Source organism: Polypterus senegalus, chromosome 3, assembly GCF_016835505.1.
Source record: "Polypterus senegalus isolate Bchr_013 chromosome 3, ASM1683550v1, whole genome shotgun sequence".
Classification (NCBI taxonomy): Eukaryota; Metazoa; Chordata; class Cladistia; order Polypteriformes; family Polypteridae; genus Polypterus; species Polypterus senegalus.
In genome coordinates this window covers 123336613-123354125 of record NC_053156.1, presented here as the reverse complement: position 1 = coordinate 123354125, position 17513 = coordinate 123336613, and the positions used below count along the sequence as shown (strand labels likewise).

Genomic DNA, 17513 nt, shown 5'->3' with positions numbered 1-17513 from the left:
TGTAGTCATTCAGTGTCAGTAGCAGGATTTAAATGCACAACCTTAGTGATTGATGTCCAAAGCCTTAACCATTACAGTTCACTGCCCGCTAAAAGCTATGCCACATTGCCACAAAAGTAATAGCAGCTCTAAAATATTAGTATACCCATTAAGAAATTACCAAACTATAATTTAAGTAAACTAGTAGAGGTATTCATAAATATCAAAATATAATACAGGTAATGAATTTTAATGTATGATGAACATGGGGATATCCCCATAAGTGTCCATAATTACACTGTAACTACTATATATTTACTTGTATAAGTACAGTGTAACTATGAGTTATTACTCCGTACTTACTGTGTAATACAAAGTAACAATTGTGATTCAGACTACGAATGCCATGAATATATATATATATATATATATATATATATATATATATATATATATATATATACATATATACATACTGTATACACATATACATATATATATATACACACTGTATACACATATACATATATATATATATACTGTATATACATAACAATAGGACGCAAGCTTAAGAGATAAAGCCTGGATCAGTGGAAGAAGATTGCCTGGTCTGATGAATTCTATTTTCTGTTGCATCATATTGACAGCCAGGTATGTAAGCATTGTTTACCTTGGGAAGAGATACTTTATGTACTCATAATTGACATGCTGAATGCTGAAGAAATTAGCAGTTCTACGGACTTGATGACTTTGTGACCTAAATAACTTTAGTAAAACCTCTTCATGGCTATGGTATTTCCCAATGGATGTGGCATCTTTCAGCAGGGTAATGCCTCCTGACACACTTCATGAATTGTTTCCGGAATGCTTTGAGGAGCAAGATGAATTTATGGCGTTGTCCTGGCCTTCAAATTATCCAGATCACAATCCAATTGAACATCAGTGGGAACAATAGTGTGTTAGAATAGCAAGTTAGATCTGCAGCAGTTCCAGCTCACAACTTACAGGAGTTCAGAAAATCTTTTGCTAACGTCCTTCTGCCAGATACCACTGGACACCTTCAGAGATCTTGGTGGGTTTGGGCTGTTTTGGTTGCACACGAAGCACAACAGCATATCAGACAGGAGGTCTTTATATTACGGCTCATCTCTATACAATTGGTAATTACTTTTTACCTTTTCCCACTCCTGCAAAACTGGGTAGCACAGCTAGTAATATATATAAATCTTGTTAGATAGAATAGACATTTTATCATCAACAATCATGATAAAAATATATTATATATATTATTATATATAGCATTTTATCATCTATTAAAAGGGAGAGCTAAAAGAACAAAACACATTTTGAACTTATAAGATCTTTCAGACAAATTGAAGTATGCACTTTAATTAAAATAATTCTTACATTCCAGAATTGACACTTATCGAAGATGTGTTTAATGGGATTCCATAAGTAAATGTGTCCACAGTTTCATCATAATAAGTAGTTTTTCTTCCTAATCCTCCAATTTCAGTAAACAAGTTAATTTCTGGCAAATTATAATCCTACAAATACAGAAAAAAAAATCATTTACTGCTCAAAGAAACAAATTATTTTAACAGTAAAAAAACAAAAAACATTTTCCTCAATACATTATAGAATATATATTCTATATATTACAGAATATTGAATTCAACTGCAAGAATCTTAAACAGAAAAAGAAAATCCGAGCATATAGTTCCACTTTTAGTATTATTAAATTGGTTGCCTTGTGTCATTTAGAATTTACTTTAAAATACTACTAATGGTTTATAAAGCCTTACATAATCTTTCTTCTTCATAGGTTTTAGACTACCTGTCCCCCTATATTCCAAGTCATAAACATAGATCTTCTAATAGTGGTCTTCTTATTATTATTAAGCACATTTACTGAATTGGGTGTTTTGAGAACTGAAAACTGGATCTGCTGTGGCTCTTCATTATCAACTTTACTTAACAACAGTTCTTTTCACTTCCTTTTGACTGGTTCTGACACATTGTTTACTTCAAATGCGTATATCACAATTCTTATTTTCATGAACACAGCTACCAATTCTTTCAACCTTCCATTAACTACTACCCTGTTGATGTAGCTGAAGAACAGCAGTTTCAGATTCAGATTATAGAGCATTTTGGATTAAACATTACATATTTTTCTTGCTAAACTACACACATCAACCTGTAACTCCTTTTAAACAGATAATTTACTGGGTTAGAAGATGGTCAAATTAATGATAGCCTGGATCAAAATTAATGGATTTTTCTTTCATTTGTAATAATTAAATTATTTTTACACACTGTAAGGGATATATGCCCCATCTGTGGCACGGCTGTACTGAGTTCCTTCACTTTCAGGAGACTTGTTTACAACTCTTTATGAATGATTGGTGGAATAACACAGTTCCCAGACACAGGCTTACTGATGGTGTGCTTATTCCAAAAAGACTGGATATGGTGTCAACGTCAGCACCAGTGGCAAGACACCATAACACCACTGCAACACACACTTTAATGAGTTTACATTTTCAAAATCTCATGTCTATTTTTCTCAGCAGAGGCTACAGTTTTTCACAAATACACACAAATGTGGAGCAGCTATAGAACAATCCAGATAGCATTTTATCTCAATAGCCAACAATATTCAGACATCCAAATGCAAGGCAGGAAAGCGGTAGCTTTGCCAAGACCTAAAATAATTTCAGCATTACAGACTATTCTCTGCCTCTCTTATCTTCTCTTAATAATATGCCATGGACAGCTTCTGCAACAGGTCTTCATAAATGTAAAGCATATGAAATGGTGCACCTACCATGTTGAACCCCACAGCAGTGAAAGTTTTCAGATAGCTCATCTAACATATTTTAAAGTTTCTAGTGTAAAAAGAATACTGTATACATACAATGCATTTACAGCCTCTATGTATACAACTGGGTTATAACAGCCTAGTGTAAATAGGGTATCTTTAAGGTGTTTAAATAAGTGGTTTCAATAAAGTCTATTGGCGATACAAACATGTAATCACCAACTATCAATGATATTATCTATCTGCACAAGCCTAATCTGGTATATTGCTTTTTAAGTCCAAATTCCAACCTTCGCTAGTAAGCTACAGTCTGAAAAGTATTGCTTCATTCATGATAACATACCCTAACATCCTCAGATCCATATGTCTTAGACAGTTAATATTGTTACTTTAGGACTGCAGACATTTTGCTCAGAAGGCCACAGCACACTGCTTTTGCTTCAAGTTTTTCTCAGATGAGCTATGATAACAGAGCAGTGCCCAAAGATCCTGTAAGTGACAATGTCTCTGGGTATAACTCATATTACAACATTAATATAACTCATATTACAATGTTAACTCAAACACTAGATGGATCATATCCATCCCAAGGGAACCTGGTACAGCACAGGTAAACAATTTTGAAAAGATTACAGTGCTTAAACTTAATGATGATTACAGCTTTTGGGACAGGTTGTTTATCACCAGAGCAGCTAACCAATTATCTATGTGCAACATCAATAGATCTGGATCTCCATGTGAGCTATTTGGTATAAAGAATAGATGTGCAAGGGTGAGAGGAAGACTCCCTCACATCAGGTAAAGACCATTTACTTAGAAATCAAAAATGCATGCATAAGCCTGATTTCTGAGTTAAGGCACGCTACCTGAAAGAAAAACCTTCCCGTTTTATTTTGTTCTCCAATACAAATGTTTCTTTCATTACTATTGTTTAGCTTCGACATCCTTATAGAAAGTATTGTGTAAGGTTTCTGACTTTAAGATATTTATATTTTCTTTCATATATACTTTGCCTGCAGATCTTAAGTGACTAAATTAATAAAGTAAACACAGAACACCTGGTGTGGGGAGAGATACACCTCTTTCTCATAGGGTTAGTAGCCGAGGGGGGTCATCTCCAATAGTGAGCAGCAAAGAAAGTATTAATGTACTGTTTAGGTAAGTGGCATTAACCAAAGTGTATTAGGTTGCACTGTCAAGGTTTATGTTTGCAGACCAAGGTATGTCATCCTTTAGTGTCTAGGGTGTATCTGGGTACATCCATGCAGATCACTCAAGCCAAAGCTAGTGAGTTCCTTTGTTGAGTACTTAGGACTGATAGGCTGTGTAAGCATCAGCATGAAGGTCAGTAGGAACAAGACAGAATATATGTGTGTAAATGAGAGGGAGGTCAGTGGAATGGTGAGGATAAAAGGAGTAGAATTGGTGAAGGTGGATGAGTTTAAATACAGTACAGAGTAATGGGGATTGTAGAAGAGAAGTGAAAAAGAGAGTGCAGGCAGGAAGGAATGGTTGGAGAAGGGTGTAATTTGTGACAGACGGGTATCAGCAAGAGTGAAAGGGAATGTCTACAGGACGGTAAATAATAATAATAATACATTTCATTTATACAAGGCACCTATCTGAGAACTCAAGGACACTGAACAAACAATAAATAAAATACACAATTATAAACAACTAAAAACATCAGAAAATATAAAAATTAAAATCAAACATAACCACTGTAATTATAAAGAAAAGGCCATTTTAAACAGATGTGTTTTAAGTTTACATTTGAAGGATGAATATGATTTGATATTTCTAAACTCGGTAGGCAATGAATTCCAGAGCTTGAGAGCAGAACGGCTGAATGCTCTGCTCCCCATGGTGGTTAGACGGACGAGAGGGACGGTCAGATGGATGGAGGAAAAGGATCTAAGGTTACTGGAGGGAATGGCAACATGAAGAAGGTCAGACAGATATGGAGGGGCAAGGTTATGAATGGCCTTAAATGTTAATAGCAGAATCTTAAAATCAATTTGAAACTTAATCAGGAGCCAATGAAGCTGCTGCAAAACTGGGGTAATATGGTGAATAGATGAGGTTCAAGTAATGATGCGTGCTGCAGAATTCTGGACTAGCTGAAACTTATGAAGAGATTTATTAGAGAGACCAAAGAGGAGTGAACTGCAATATTCCAGCCGAGAAGTAACAAGACTATGAACAAGAATGGCAGTGGTATGGGGAGTGAAGGAGAGGCGGATGCGATTAACATTACGTAGGCGGAAGTAAGCAGACCGGGTGATGTTATTAATGTGAGATTGGAAAGATAGAGTACTGTCGAGGATGACACCGAGGCTCTTGACCTGAGGTGATGGGGAAACAACAGAGTTATCAAAATTAAGAGAAAGATAATTGGCTTTGGATAATGATGATTTTGAACCAATGAGGAGAACCTCAGTTTTGTCACTGTTTAATTTAAGAAAATTAAAAAAAAAAAAAACAGGATTTAATTTCAGCAATGCAGTCAATAAGTAAAGGTGGTGGAAAGGAAGAGGTGGGTTTACTAGCAAGGTAGAGCTGGGTGTCCTCACCATAACAGTGAAAATTAATGTTATATTTACGAAAAATATTCCCAAGGGGAAGAAGGTAAATAATAAAAAGAAGAGGCCTCAGGACAGAACCCTGGGGCACACCTGAAGTAACAGTGGTGGGTTAGGATATGAAGGTTTTAAACTGAATGAACTGAGTGCAGCATTAGAGGTAGGATCTAAACAAATCAAGTGGAGTGTGGGTAACTCCAATCAGAGATAATCTAGTAAGGAGAGTAGTATGACAAATAGTATCAAAGGCTGCACTCAGATCAAGGAGGATGAGAATAGTAATTAGACCGGAGATGGCAGCCATAAGTAGTGAGACCAGCTATGTTATATGGGTTGGAGACGGTGGCACTGACCAGAAAGCAGGAGACAGAACTGGAGGTAGCACAGTTAAAGATGTTAAGATTTGCACTGGATGTAACGAGGATGGGTAGGATTAGAAATTAGTACATTAGAAGGTCAGCTCAAGTTGGACAGTTGGGAGAAAAAGTCAGAGAGGCGAGATTATGCTGGTCTGGACATGTGCAGAGGAGAGATGTTGGGTATATTGGGAGAAGGATGTTAAAGATAGAGCTGCCAGGCAAGAGAAAAAGAAGAAGGCCTAAGAGAAGGCTTATGGATGTGGTGAGAGAGGACATGCAGGTGATGGGTGTAACAGAACAAGATGCAGAGGAGAGAAAGATATGGAAAAAGTTGATCCACTATGGCAACCCCTAACGGGAGTAGTCGAAAGAAGAAGAAGAAGAAGGCGGCTGTGTAGGCATCACTCATAATAAGTGCTTAAATTCATAAAGGGTATGCATCTTTTTGAATAAGTGTGTTAAGCTTTCTGTTTGCTAGAGTAGTTAGTCCAATTCATAACAAACTTGGTGAGTCCTACACATCCCAAGATATTACACTGCTTAAGTCAATGCAGTACAGACTGAGTATCCCTAAAACGAAATGCTCCAAAATATGAAAATCTTTTGAGCGCTGACATGATGCCATAGGGGCAAAATTCCACACTTGGTCATGGGGGACTCTGACCTATATTCGCTCTAATTTTTTTACTGATGAGCGGATGTGAATGACACATGAGGTGGTACTTACCATTTACTACCGACTTCTTTAATCCCCTTGGAATTTCAAGTCGCACACAGCACAATTAAATGAGCTTAAGCAATTTGGAGGTCCTGTTAAGTATTGAATGGCATGAAGCACTAACAAAGCAACCCATGCATTTTTGTGGTTTCATGAGCTGCGGGTGCTTTAACAAAGGATGAAAGGTACAATATCAGCTGCACGGCACTTCCAAACTGCTGCGTGGGAGGGGAGAGTATGCGGAATAATAACACCAGCACAGCATTTCAAAAGTGCTGCATGTCACCCGTGCAGCTTAGAGGGAACATAGGGTCTGACACTTTGTTTGCACCAGAATGTTATCAACCATCATCCCCACAAAGGGATAAGAACTGGCAGAAAATCTACAAAGTCATAGAGAGATCACACAAGTTCCACACAGATAGTGGCAATCGAATTCTGCATGCTGGATCCATGAGCTGGGAGTGCCAATCACTCCAACACAATCCCACTCACTTCATTAATGATAACATAATGACTTATGACTTACCTTTACTGCAAGTTTAACTGACCCAATGACCACTGGAATTTCTTCTTTATATGCGCTAGCATTTTGTTCAACGTCAACAACATTCCAGATGTCCCTCAGTTCCCGCTCCTCCTCTTCAAGTGCTATTATCTGTCCTTGAAAATGTGACTTTTCAAAGAAAAGCCAGCTACAATTATTTAAGACAAATCATATTGTATAAGTTAATTTTACTGAAAATTAAGAACATGTACTTAAAGCAAATATGAAATACTGAACACATTTTTGTAGTAGTTGGATCCATTTTTGTTTACATTTACTGCTCCTCTACACATATATTCATAAGTCTGAATCACAATTATTTGGATGGTGACCTACAGGTGTACTGTATCAAAACTGAGAAGACATGACGGATGTTTCCTGACTAGCCGATCAAACACATTCATTACCTGGTAGGTAATCATCAAAATAATTGGACTGTGATTCAGACCTATGAATGTAATACTTGAATCTTCACCCTGTCAAGTAAGCGAACCAACCGCCATGGTGCAATGTCAGAAGCTTAGCCTAAGGTGCTGACATCCAAGGTTTGATCCTGAGAAAGAAAAAACTTAAACCCTTAATTTGTATTCCTTTATGAAGAAGGGCTGACCTCTGCTACTATCAGAAGACCCCTGAAGAATGTAAGATCTTTATGGACTATAAGAATGTTTAAATTGATTCTAAGTGGGTGCAAATACAGGGGTGTATTCCTTAGGAATGCAAATGGCTGTTTATTTCATGTTTTAGGACATTCCAGTATGACATAAATTAAGATTTATGTATAACCTCAGAATGAACTGCTAGGGATTTTTTTTTCTTTTCTAGGATATAAAAGAGAGAACGTTTTTACTTTAGGTATTCTGCTAAAACCCAAATCAGTCGACTGAGTTGGAAAGAGGCAGTCTCACATTCTCTCTACTCACCAAGAATTAAGAATAAAGAAATTATTTTTACTTTAATTGAGTTTAAGTTCTTCCGTTGTTTCCGACTTCAGCGCTCACAGTTTTGGCCAACTGGGGCAGAGACGCCAAGTGACTCCTTGAGCAGGATCGCCCAGAGGACCGGTAAAAGGACCGACACCGGCCGGGTCGGGAGGACCAGATCCGGAAAAAGTTAGGACTGGCCTGCCTCGGGCGACTCCTGCATGGGGAATCCTTGACCTCCTCTGATTCTTCCTGAAAGTCGAGTAAACTGGGAACTTCCAGGCGGGAGGAAAAATTCTTGGTGAGTAGACCGAGGGAGTCCGACCGGGAAAAGAAACCAGGCAGTGAGTGGACGGAATGTATAGATAAGCTCTCGGAAATAAAACAGTGTAAAGATTATGAATGTTAAGGACATGAGTTAGTACACTCCCTAGGAAATGAAGAAGAAGTCTCTTAGAGGCTTAAAAGTAAAATAAAGGAAGGGAGTGGGAAGAATAGATAAATAACTGAACATTTCGTGATCGGGAAAAAGCACTGTTGCGTGAGGGCGAGACTCTTTGCTCTAACGGTCTGGTTATATTCTGAACTCAACGGGTCACTCAGGAAATGATCACCTAAACAGCGGTAACCAGCGTCCTTCGGGTGAAACTGTCAGTCCGCTAATCAGGTTGATCGTCCCGGTGGACCGGGGAACAGGAGGGACCGGGAGTGAAGCGACAATTGAGGCTGGTTTAGCAAAAAGAGTGCGGAAAACTCACTGACCATGGGGAAAACTAATAGCAAACCGGTTACAACTCCTTTGGGAAACAGAAAGCATGAATCAACGTACTCATCTGTGACTGAATAAAGACTAATTGATTGAACTATTCCTGTCTTCCTCGGGTGTTACTTCCACTGTTTATTTGGCACCGAACAGTTTCCTTCGTTGGAGAACCCGAGTGAAGGTGCGAATTGCAGACAGGAATAAGATCGGTGACCGCTGAGTACAATTGCTTTACCGTCCGGGAGAGGTACTGGGACGTAACGATTAGAGCCTCTTGGAATGAGACGGAGTCTTAAGGAGACTTATAATTAGAAGGGAGAGGTGGAAATTTAATAAAAAGGGAAAGTACCTCCCGGTCGGGAATTCGCTAAAGAAAGAGATTGAAAAAACAGGGTGTGAATGAGGAGCCTCTGTTCGGATTATTGTTTTCGGAAAACATACCAAGGAAAAAAAAAAGCGGCTCTCCAAGACACTACATAGAACAGAAAACAGGGTTAGATTTAAAACAAAAATTGTAAACGGTGGAATGAACAGAGCAGGGGCAGATGGCCAGTAGAAGGCTCTGGTGATATGAGTGAAATACAGGAAGTTAGGTAGATTGTATATAGAAAAGCACGAGGGTGCTCTAGTCGAGAAAATGGAAATGTTTTAATAGATGGGAATTGATAATTAAAGATAGAGCCCTGAAAGCGATGCAGAAGTGCAATGAGGGACTGCAAAGCCAAATTAAACTTATTGTAGAAAGAGAAAAGTTGTCCTTGATAATGCAAGAACTGTCCCAAAAGTCCGGATGAAAGAAGGAAGAATAAGTAAATATAATATAAATAAAAAGAAGAAGAGATTATACCTTGATTTAGCGTCAGCATGCGTGACCACTCCCTTTGAGGACAATAGTCCATCACCACCCCTTGGGCAGCTGAGGAATTAATGAGGGAGAGGAAGAAGATGGTCCCGATGATTTTTAAAAATGAACAGTTTCAGCCAGAGAGGGATGAAGAAGCGGGGAAAGGGATACCTAATAAACCCCGATTCTGACCCTCAGGGTCAAAAAACATGAATATGAAAGGATGGAATTTCAAGCACCATTAATACAAGTGCCCTTTCTGCAATATAATGTACAACAGCCTGACTCAGATTAAAACTGTCCCACCTTCATGGTGCAAAGAAACTGGGACCTGCAAGAATTAAAAGAGGTGGTGCAGGAATTGCTGAACCAGTTCATGACAATGAAGAAACAATTAGATGACATATATAAGCCAAATACTGCAGAATGGATTCAGGTCCTTAGAAGGAAAGCTCATTTCAGGCTGAAATGATGTGAGAGTGCAATGGACAGAGACTCTGGGACGACAGCGGGTTGATAGTGGCCAGTTCAGTGTTCAGTGGACAGTTACGAGCACAAATAAAAGCAAAATATATCAGCCCTAATGCCCAGTGAACTTTGACAAGACTTGATGGTCCGCCTGTACCTTTGCATTTCAGTTACAAATAAGAGAGTGAAGGTTGCATCAGAACAGCACACGCCCTTGCACTGACCACCACCATTACATGCTTGTATGCTGCCTTGATTGTTCATGTTTGACTCAAAACAGCAAAAAATCTCTGCTGTCCTGGGTTCCTCTTGGATTACAGTATTCAAAATCATTTTACTGTATTGCATGATTTTTGGACTGTATTATGATGAAGTTTGACTTGGACTTTTCAGCTGCTGTTTTCAGAAAAAAAAAGACTATTTGCCTAACGAACTGTTATATCTCAGCAAAACTGGCTGGAGCAGTATTTCTCTTTTACAACAATCGCTTTCTTCTGGAGTGGTTTTACCACATATCCTCATTGCTAAATCCTCTCGTTTTCAGTGGCATAATGTGAGACAATTGGTAATAGCATGTCCAGAAGGGGAGGATTGGGAGTATGTGGGACCTAACATTTAGTTCACCTAGATAGATCTGTTAAGAAAATAGCAGTAGAACTAGTTGTACCTGTAACCCGATCCGTTCTGTCATTTACCTTTCACTTCTCCACCTAAACCCATGCTGTTTACCCTTAAAATTTTTTAGTTAGATTTGCTCCACTCATCTCTCTGGGTACAAGGGAAATAATATTTTGTCTGAATAGTTCATGCTGAACCCTTGGTCATTTTCCCAAAGACATCCTTCCGTTTACATTGTGCACAATATCTTATTTCGTTTGAGGCTGGACTGGTATTACAATTGTTTATGCTGATTTAGTTAAGCGGGTGCCATTATTCTGATCCAATATTCTCCTATTCTTCCAGTTAGAAAGCATATGATTCATGACGATTCATTCAGGACCTCCGAGTCAATGCTGCTATACACCCTAGGACTCCTATAGTCTCAAACCTTCCACTATTCTCTGTACTGTCCCGCCACTGCTATGTGGTTTTCTGTTACTGATCTTGTGAATGCTTTCTTTTCAATTACTGTACACCCTGAGTCTCAGTTCTGGTTCGCATTCACTTTTAAAGGGAAGCATTGGACCTGAGCTGTGATGCCGCAGGGATATACAGAGGCTCTGTGTGCGTGTGTGTGTGCGCGTGTTCGTGTGTGTATGGACAAGAACTAGAAAAGATAAAAAGTTGAAAGGTTATTGGCCAAAGGGGGTGGTGTCTGGTGTAATATGTAGATGAGTTGCTTTTATGTTCTGAGGCTCAGGAATAATGCAGAAGAAGACACAAAGGCTTTGTTGGTCTTTCTAGCGGAAATCGGGCACAAAGTGTTCCGGAAAAAGTTGCAACGGGTTGAAAGAAAATGAAATACCTGAGTCATGATTTGACTTCAGGGAATGTGCACAGTCTGCAAGACGGCAAGTTATGTCTGTTCTTGGAATGTTATGATATTGATATTGCCGGCAATGGGTTAAAAAGATTTTTTTTGCTGAAAAGCACAGCCACTCCAAGAATTAGCGACCTTTCTAATTTGGTTTTGACTGATAAAATTTCATGAATGGAGCAGGCTGAGAAGGCTTTAACTGATATAAACTAAATTTTGATGTCTGCGCCTGCTTAAGAGTTCTGGACTACGGTAGTCTCGTCTTTCACTCTGTTTGTGGACGAGAAAGGGGTGTATGACTGCAGTATTAACTCAACAACAAGGAAATAGACAATGACCGGTCACATACTATTCTAAAAAATAAAATAAATAATTAACAAATAAAACTGGATCCAGTGGCGCTACAATCCCGCCTGTTTAAAAGCAGCTGCTGCAATAACAGAGGCCATATTAGCATGCTCAGATGTTGTTCTCATGAGTTTATTAACTGTTAAGGTACCACATGCTGTACATTCCATCTTAGTACAGACAAAAACATCTCATTTGACAGGTGCGCTTGCGATAGTGAAGTGTGAAGCTCACAAGGGGAAAACGAATCCAGTGAGTAGGGAAAATGCAAGCAGACATGTGGGCAAAGAAAGCCACCCAGGATCCTACTTCACCACTAACTTCTTTATTTCTATTACAGAAGGAGGAACAAGAGTCACACAAGGATGAGTATATTATCTCTACAAACTGTAGCAACGGAAAAGGAGATAAAACGTTGCAGAAAGAGGGATCAGATAAAGCTCTGAAAGGAATTTAGATCCATCCATTAACTAAACATCCTTTTTCCCAAAAGCTTTCTTTCTAGGAATTGCAAAGGCTGCGCATGGTTTGGCCCACCCTTCCAGAAGATGCAATGATGGCACAGGTGCAACAATACTGTCACGCCCGGGGTTTTTCTAACTTTGCTGATCAGTTCTGTAAGAGGTCTACATTATGGCGAAGATTTAATGTAGGAAAAGGCTTGCAGGTTTGCGTAGTGCCTTACAGAGAGTGCATGAACAAGTGAGGGAAACATGGTGAACTACCTCACTACTGTAAGGGCAATACACTATTAAAATGTGCTCTGTACCCTGTCAAATGTCACTATTGCAAGATGCTCAACTCTAAATCCAGCTACCTTACTTCCCACTGAGGGAGAGGGGGAACCAAATAACTGCCAGGATGAGATAACAAAGGTCCTAAAACCTAGTCCGGACCTCCAGGAAACTCTACTAGAAACAGGAGAAATTCTTTATGAGGATGGCTGTTCCTTGGGATTGGACGACAGAACACTCTCCACCAGTTATGCAGTGGTCAAGGAAGACCACTTACTTGAAGCAAACTGAATTTCTTCTAGTTTAAGTGCACAAGCAGCTGAGCTAATAGCTCTCACTCGAGCTTGCCAGTTGTCTGAAAGAAAAGTCATAACCATTTACACAGATTCCAGATCTGCCTTTGGAGACTTCCATGATCATGGGGCATTATGGAAATTAAGGGATTCAAAACCAGTACTGGTAAGCCCATACAACACCAGAAATTAGTGGAATCCCTTCTAAAGCTATAACAGAACCATCAAAACTGGGAATACTTAAATGGCAAGCCCATTACTGGGAAACAAAACCCAGTCAGCCAAGGAAATGAACTGGCTGACCATTTGCTAAACAGGCCGCCTGTAATAACACACCAGTCTTTATTCCAACAGAAAGATGACAAAGACTCTGATAATCAAATTATTTCTTTACAGAGCGCTACCACTGACAGAAAGGATAAAGTGGTCCCAAGAAGGATCCCTCTCTGCTGGGGTCTGGACCCATAAGCAAACTAATAAACCTTTCCTCCCAAAAGCTTCTTTTCCAGGAATGGCAAAATCACACGGCCTGGATCATGCAGGAAAGACACTATGACTCAGGATGTCGAGCGCATTGGGAAACCACAGGGTTTCTACATATGCTGAACAATTCTGCTGACGATGTGCACTATGCCAAAGGTTTAATGTAGGTAAAGGTACTCAGGTAAGCCCGCCGTCACTCTAACCCAATGGGTCCCTTTGAACACCTCCAAATGGATTTCATTGAGTTAACACCGTCTAAAGGCTACCGTTATTGCTTGGTAATTGTCGATGTGTTCTCCCGATGGGTGGAAGTTTTCTCTAAGCATGCAGATGCAAAAACTGTGGCTAAAGCTTTAATAAAAGAAATCATTCCAAGATGGGGAATATCACAGAAACTGCATACCGATAACGGAACCCACTTTGTGAATTCTGTAATAAATGAGCTGACTACTTGGCTCTAGATAAATGTGCATCATTACTGCAAATACCATCCTCAAAGTGGAGGTATTGTAGAAAGGTGCAATGGTACCCTAAAATCAAAATTGGAAAAAATCTGTGAGCAGACAAACTTAACCTGGCCAGATGCTCTATCCCTGGCCTTGATGGGGTTGAGAGGAAGGACACATCGGCAGTTGGGACTGTCGCCATTTAAAATTGTAACTGGATGCCCGGTTATCGGAAATGTTACTCTGCATACTGCGGACAATGATCTTCTCTCTAGTCTTGCAGGTCTCCGAGCCTCCCTGAAGGAAGTCCACGAACAAGTTAACAAGGCTTGGCGGACCGGTCCCCGCCAATGGAGTTCAAGATCCCCCTTGGAACCTGGATACTGGTCAGAGACACCCGAAGGAAACATTGGCATCAACCTCGCTGGAGGGGACCATTCCAGGTGCTATTATCTACACCTCACGCTGTTAAAGTCGAAGGACTTCCTGCCTGGATCCACATCTCACATTGCAAAGAATGGCATTCTTAGTTCTATTATTAATAACTTCTTTTGTCCCCTTGAACATGAGACAGCGAACTTATGGGGACCTTCCCACACTAACTTTCCAAGTAGGGAAGACTACCTCACTCCAGATTGACTTTTGTACTGTTGCTCCTTGTGGAACCGGCAGCCATGAACAATGGACTAAGGCTGAAAAATATGTGTGTGTGACTACTGACTCCACTCATTATGGTAGTAATTGTGAAAAATGGCAGTGGGTATTTGCCAATACAGGTACCTATGACTGGGGTTATCAGCCCTGGAAGGCTCAGCAACATGATCTCAAGACAAAGTTCTCTATCATTAAGGGACATACTAGCAGAACATGTTTACATGATAATTGTAACCCATTAATTATCACTTTAAAGGATCCGTCACCTTATGATGGGGGTATTTACATATTAGGGGCAGATGTCTCTGGGAAAGATCCTCTTGGGAAATTTGTTATTCGAGTCACAGCACGAACACCCGATTCTGTCACCCCTACCTCTTTAACCTTCCCTACCACTGTCCTTCCTGATGGCTCAGTATCTCGTGCACTTGCTGGTCTTACTGCCCTTTCTGTAGAACTTGCAGAAAATTCTGGTATCTCCAATCCCCTTGATGAACTATTTGAACGGTGGTTCGGAATTTGGGCCGGATGGTGTAAAACTATTTTCACCACTGTCCTCATTTCCCTTGCAATCATGGTTATTTGTGGTTGCTGCCTCATCCCCTGTATTCGTGGCCTTCTTCAGAGGCTTATTGACACCTCTCTCACAAAAGCCTATTTTCTTTATGCTGACAGTTCCCAAAACCCTGATTACAACCCTTTGCTTTCGGAACTTTCTCCCTCTTCTGAATATGATGATATTATTCCCGATGATTGGGTCTGATCATTCACATGTGCACATATTTATGTGCAAACGGGGGGAACTGAGAAAGAAAAAACTTAAACCCTTAATTTGTATTCCTTTATGAAGAAGGGCTGACCTCTGCTACTATCAGAAGACCCCTGAAGAATGTAAGATCTTTATGGACTATAAGAATGTTTAAATTGATTCTAAGTGGGTGCAAATACAGGGTGTATTCCTTAGGAATGCAAATGGCTGTTTATTTCATGTTTTAGGACATTCCAGTATGACATAAATTAAGATTTATGTATAACCTCAGAATGAACTGCTAGGGATTTTTTTTTCTTTTCTAGGATATAAAAGAGAGAACGTTTTACTTTACCCATAAGGGAAGCATTGGTGCATACACCTAATGAGCCCCAATTAGGACAAAATATTTGTTTTGTGCTCTTAGTATTATCTGGCAGGTATGTATCCAAAGTTTAGGTGTACACTGAGTTAGAGCCACATTTTCAAGTCACTACATTACCAGTTCAGCTAAGAGTCCTGATAATGGAGACCCCATTGACATGACTTCTTTTAGTCTGTAGTATTTACCATTAAAATGAAAGTGCATTTTCTGGCAAAGTGAAACAAGATGCATTATATCATTCATGGTCAGCTTCATTCATGTTATGGTGGGGCCATTGTTTAGCTTTGTTTGTACAGATTCTGTGGCTAGATGAATTGAAATCATGGTGTACAGCGACACAATATCAAATGATACCATGATCTCATCCTCAGCGATGGATATATATTTCAGACAATGCAATGCCATCTCAGCATTATTAACACTTTTTAGGCTGACAACAGGTCTGAATTTTAGAGGGATTTTTTGGATTTTTGTGAGGCCATAGAATTCAGGGCAGTTCACATTGGATTTCATTTTGTAATAATCCTGTGAGCAATTGTTATTCTGGAGCTTTTTTAGGGTGTTGTTGACTCTGATAAAGGTGGTCTTGCATGTAACTGGCTGGCCATGACATACTTTATATTTTGTGCATTGTCTGCTGGTGTATGATGTGTTCTACAGAGCCTAGGAAGTTCATGTCAGATGCATCTTTGTGATTGAACTTTAAACCACTGGCGAGAACATTTTGTTCTGTGGTGGACAGCTGTCTTCATATATTTTATATATATATATATATATATATATATATATATATATATATATATATATATATATATATATATATATATATATATAGTGTGAAAGATAGCGGCCCAGACACACACAGGCGGACACCATTTGCTCCATTACCCACGTTTATTTACACAATTATATACAAAGTCAAGTGCACCGCCACCAAACCCCCCAAAGTCTAGGCTCTCAATAGCCACTCCAAAGTCTAGGCTTTCAATAGCCACTTTCTTCACACACACGGGCCTCTCCTCACCTCCTCTGCCTCGACCTTGTCTTCCTCCTCACCCGACTCCAGCCTTGATTACAGGGCGGCGGCTCCTTAAGTAGGTGGCTGATTGGTGACCACACCCAGCCACCTGCGACAATAGTCACACAGGTGCAAGTATGAGGCAGCTAAAGGGCCTGAGTACTGTAATACCACATCAGACCAGGGTGTGACAGGGGTGCGCTTGACTGTGTTTCTCAGTTCCTTGCAAACCATTGTTGTGAAATTCCACCAGGTTCCGGAGCCTTTGAAGATGTCAATTCCGGTTGTCCGCTGCCTATAATGACACCACTTCCGGCCCTGGGGCCAATGATGATGTCACTTCCGGCCTAGAAAACATCACTTCCAGTTATGGCCTCAAAGATGACGTCACTTCCTTTAAGGGCCTTCAAAGCTGCCAATTTGCTTACCTATGATCAGTTCTCTTTTAGACTCTACCTAGTGAACAACTCTGCTAAAATTTCAACCTTTTGCAGCCAGGGTATATTTTATATATATATATATATATATATATATATATATATATATATATATATATATATATATATATATATATATATATATAGGCAGTTCCCTAGGTTATGTTATATGATAGGGACTATAGCTGTGTACTTATGTTGACTGTATGTAAGTCGGAACAGGTACATTATTTTATTAAATGCTATTGTTGACCGACTGTAACCAAATGCTCTGCCAATGAATGATGGAGTTTCACCCCTCTCTGACCTTTTTATTATTTCTACTTTATTTTCAATGGTGATGGTTTTTCTCTTCTTTACTGTATCACCAGCATTTGCGTCAGATTTGTGTTTCAGAGATATTCTTCAAGGGTGAAGACAAAAGGTTAAGATAAGCTCTTCTGCACAGCGCTATACATGCTATCACAGCAGGAAGGCACCTGT

General features: G+C 39.5%; 1 protein-coding gene across 2 annotated transcripts in view; it reads right to left on the bottom strand.

The window, feature by feature from the left end:
• crybg1a (crystallin beta-gamma domain containing 1a) overlaps window positions 1-17513 on the bottom strand; it is a 327674-nt gene that overhangs the window by 50588 nt on the left and 259573 nt on the right. For both annotated transcript variants that reach the window (XM_039747873.1, XM_039747874.1), the window contains 2 exons: window positions 6992-7157; window positions 1387-1526 (listed from right to left, as the gene is read on the bottom strand). In XM_039747873.1, the coding sequence (XP_039603807.1) occupies window positions 1387-1526; window positions 6992-7157 (306 nt within the window). The remainder of the gene's footprint in view (window positions 1-1386; window positions 1527-6991; window positions 7158-17513) is intronic.